General features: G+C 27.7%; 1 protein-coding gene across 1 annotated transcript; it reads right to left on the minus strand.

Moving 5' to 3' along the window:
• Nucleotides 1–362: 362 nt before the first annotated feature.
• LOC116135419 (pelargonidin 3-O-(6-caffeoylglucoside) 5-O-(6-O-malonylglucoside) 4'''-malonyltransferase-like) lies at nucleotides 363–1,284 on the minus strand. The gene is made up of 2 exons (XM_031421123.1): nucleotides 1,177–1,284; nucleotides 363–1,070 (listed from the first exon to the last, which is right to left on the minus strand). Exons 1-2 carry the CDS (start codon nucleotides 1,282–1,284, stop codon nucleotides 363–365), a joined length of 816 nt encoding a protein of 271 aa, XP_031276983.1.
• Nucleotides 1,285–4,352: the final 3,068 nt, after the last annotated feature.

The raw sequence follows: 4,352 nt of genomic DNA on the forward strand, positions 1-4,352 counted from the left end.
CGTTTGTGATCCAATCAATGTCAACACTTATGCTGATGTATACATAGTTTATTATTGTTAGTTAAGCAACAAGAATGAGGGATGAGTGTTGGTTTAGGTAGTTGAAAATAAGTTCAAGGATGTTTAGTGATCCAACTATAAAATTTGACTTCACTACAGGATCTGACTCTACATAGTTGTTTGCATGAACGAGAGATCGATCAATTGAGATGTAGTAACGCAATGTGTTTAAAACTTAATTTTAGTACGGAATCATTGATGACTTGACTCATAAACGTGATAGCGCAATAAGTCTACAATTTTTCTTACAAAATAACATTTTACATGGTTACCAAAGTATTCTATATAGGAGAAACTAAAACTTAGCATTTAGAACGCAAAAATATTGACTGATCATCATTATGGTGGTCTCTCTGGGAAGTGAAGGCCATAATGTCAGGATCTTCTTGAAAAATTGGCATATCATTTTCTTCCAAGCTTATCCATGTCTCAATTCCATCACCATCTCTAGTGTCCATCAACACAATTATTTCTTCAGCAAAAGATTCTTTCCTTGTAACTCTAACAGGCTTTCCCCATCCAAAATCTGGATAAAATGGCATCCCACAAGTGCTTGTAAAGAAATAGGACACTACTTCATTTCTCTTGCTTTCTTCAGCTGCCTTTTTCCAAGCACTATCCACCATCAAGAAAAGATCTTCACCATTTTTTGGCTTTGCACAATCTTTTACACAATTCGTGATTGCATCACAGACAAGACTCACTAATTCGTCAAACTCAACTTTGTTTCCCATTTTCTCCGGCGTGAACCGCACCGAAGCAGGCATAATGATGTTCCCACAAGAGTCCTTTGAAATTGGTAGAGATGTTGATGTTCTTCCTCTCATGTTTATCAAATGAGTTATTATAGATGGCCTCAATTGTCCATGTTTAGCTTCTGCCACTCTAATAAGCGCTTTCCAAATAAGCGCTGTCACCAACTGCACCCTTGAAAATTGCCCAGCTCCTTGGGCAAGCCTTCTCAGATTTGATATGGCAAGATTACTGAAAACGAACGTCGCGGACGCAACCTATTTCAGGATGAGGTTGAGAGATAGGAGTGACTTTAGGCCTCACTTCCTTGTGCGGAAATTGACTAAATCAAAGCTGGGTTGATGATGCACTACTTTGTCAAACCCTAATCTGCAGAAGTACTCCACGCATCAATGAATTTTGAATACACAAATCATCAACTATTCTATGTGAAATGCACAAGCCAATGGCTACTCCACCACACTCAAACATGTTCCATTGAACAGCAACTAAAGGCGTTGAGGGTGATTCAGATTGATGTGGAAAAAACTGATGTAAATTCTTGCAATCAAGATCCCTCCTAAGAAATGGGGCGAGGTGGCAAACTACTTCAGCTTCGACATTACTACTCCATGATCATTACAATCGATCATGAGCTTGTCCTCGATATACCTTCCAGCTAGAGGGTAGAAGAGTGTTAAAATTTGGGATAGAGACGTTTCCAAGAGCTTACTTCTTTCGAAAGTCTTGGTTTTTCATTGAGAGGGTAACAAAAAAGGTAGGGAACATAAATTGGAAGTTGACATTGATCTAAAGATGATATCTTTAATTTGCGAAGGTTATAAGGAGTTGGAGATGCTGGTTTTACGAATTTTTGGAGAGGATGTGAGAAGGAAATTGGGCTGCATTGTTAATTTCTAGCTAGTCTTTTGGATGAAGAAGGGGACTGCATAGGAGAATTTATTACAAAATAAATATGGATGTTGTCAGCAAAGCCATGTGAGTTTATAGAATAAATATGGATAGATTGTCGACGGAAGTGGTTCATTGGAAGACCAAAAAATATAATTAGTTGTCAATGGATGGTATCAAAATATGTTTAAGAGACTTGTTCTAATTAGTCTAAATAAATATTATATTTTTTTAGTTGACATCCAGATATAATTAAGCAACTTGATCTAAGTTTCCTAATATTATATTTTTTTGAGATAATTTCAAAATAAATGCAACTTATCTAATCCTCAACCTTAATATTATATTACTGAGATTTATAAGGTACCTTGTGATCTCAAGTTAAATTAATTAATGGTTAGTTAGTGGTGGGGTGAGCACGGGTAGCGGGTAGAACGGAACCGGGGTAAGAACGGAACCGGAACCGGAACCGGAACCTACCCAGAACCTGCACTGTGCGGGGTAGTTTCGGTTCCAATTTTTTGGAACCGCTACTGTGGGTTCCGGTTCTGGTTCTGCATGTGGAGGAATCGGAACCGGAACCGGAACCTGTAAAAAGGGTACCCTGTTTGGAACCTGTAAGGGTACCCAGTTTGGAACCTGTTTGGAACCTGTTTGGAACTTGTTTTGAAACCTGTTTGGAACCTATTTTGGAACCTATTTAGAACGCTTTGGAACCTGTTTGGAACTATTTTGGAACCTGTTTGGAACCTGTTTTGAAACCGTTTTTGGAACTGTTTAGAACCTATATTGGAAACTGGACTATAATGAAATATTTGTAATGTAAATAATGGGGGAGTTTCTATTATTTTACATATAAAAAAATTTAAAATAGAAAAAGTTAAATTTTTGAATAACCTAATTAAATAAATATACGAATACAATTATACTTATACATATAAATTACACCATATTTAAAAGCTTTAATATATTATAACATTAATATTAAAGTTTTGATCAATTAAGTGAATAATTGGAATTATGATCCAATTAAAAGTGTTTTACATTTTTAGTTATTAAAAGAATTATTTTTGATAAAATAGTATATTTGATTGAGTAATAATATATTAGTTATTACTTCAATTATCAGGTTCTAAGTATATATATAATAAATTAGTAATTAATAATTATATATGATAAATTGATAAAACATTAATAAATATTACTATTAAATATCATACTTAATCAATTTAACATTACATTATAGTTAAATGATTACTTAATTAATTATAATTTTATAAACATTACTTAATTGATTTATAGTATAATTAATTATAGCATTACATTAATTGATTACCACTTAATTAATTGACTTATAAGTTATAACATAATTATAGTTAATAATGACTTATAATTAGAAATTTAATTAATTATGGCATTACGTTATAGATTATATTATTATTCTTAATCAATATAAAATTCCATTATAAACATAGTACAAACTTAATTAAATGATTAAAAATTTAATTAATTAATATTACACAAAAATTTATAGTATGATTACTTAATAGTTAATTCACTATAATATTACATATAGTATGATTATAATTAATTATAACATTACATAATTAAATAATTATTAATTGATTATGTCATTATATTATAAATATTAGTAATTACTAATTTACTACATAAACATTAGCATAATACTTAATTAATGATAAGAAATTTAATTAATTATAATATTATCTTATAAACATTTCATTATAAACATAATTAAGCATTACATTATAGTTAAATAATTACTTAAAAAATTAATATTATTAAATTACATTATATTTATGATCACTTACTTAATTATAGCATTACATAGTTAAATAATTACATAATTAGTTATGAATTATAACATTAATTATTAAACATTAGTAATTTACTAATTTACTATATTATACATTACTTAATTAAACGATTAAAAATTTATTAATTATAACATATCTTTATATTTTATATATGATTACTTAATCAATTATAACATTTCATTATAAACATTAGTATATTAATCAAATGATTTGAAATTTAATTAATATAATATAAATTATGAATTTATAGTATGATTACTTAATCATTTAACATACATTATACATTATTGTATGTCTATCTATTAATAATATAAACATATAAATTAAATAATAATTAATGATTAGAGTTATGATATTTTGTTTTAAACATAGTAATTACTAATTTACTATATAAACATTAGCACAATACTTAATAAATGATAAGAAATTAATTACTTATAACATTACTTTATAAACATTTCATTATAAACATTAATTAAACATTACATTATAGTTAAATAATTACCAATTAAATTATAATATTATTATATTACATTATAATTGATCACTTACTTAATTATAGCATTACTAGTTAAATGATTACATAATTACTAATTAGTTATGAATTTATAACATTACATATAAACATAATAATTTACTATATTATTACATTACTAATTAAACGATTAAAAATTTAATAATTATAACATACCTTATATATTTATAATATGATTACTTAATCAATTATAACATTCCTTATAACATTAGTATATTAATCAAATGATTTGAAATTTAATAATATAATATTAAATTATAGATTATAGTTGATTA

Source organism: Pistacia vera, unplaced genomic scaffold (genome assembly GCF_008641045.1).
Source record: "Pistacia vera cultivar Batoury unplaced genomic scaffold, PisVer_v2 Contig3, whole genome shotgun sequence".
Taxonomy (NCBI): domain Eukaryota; kingdom Viridiplantae; phylum Streptophyta; class Magnoliopsida; order Sapindales; family Anacardiaceae; genus Pistacia; species Pistacia vera.

Coding starts and splice junctions, on each gene's coding strand:
- LOC116135419 (XM_031421123.1), bottom strand. CDS start 1,284: ATGTTTGAGTGTGGTGGAGTAGCCATTGGCTTGTGCATTTCACATAGA. Junction 1,071..1,176: donor GAGTACTTCTGCAGATTAGG/GTTTGACAAAGT, acceptor ATCCTGAAATAG/GTTGCGTCCGCGACGTTCGT.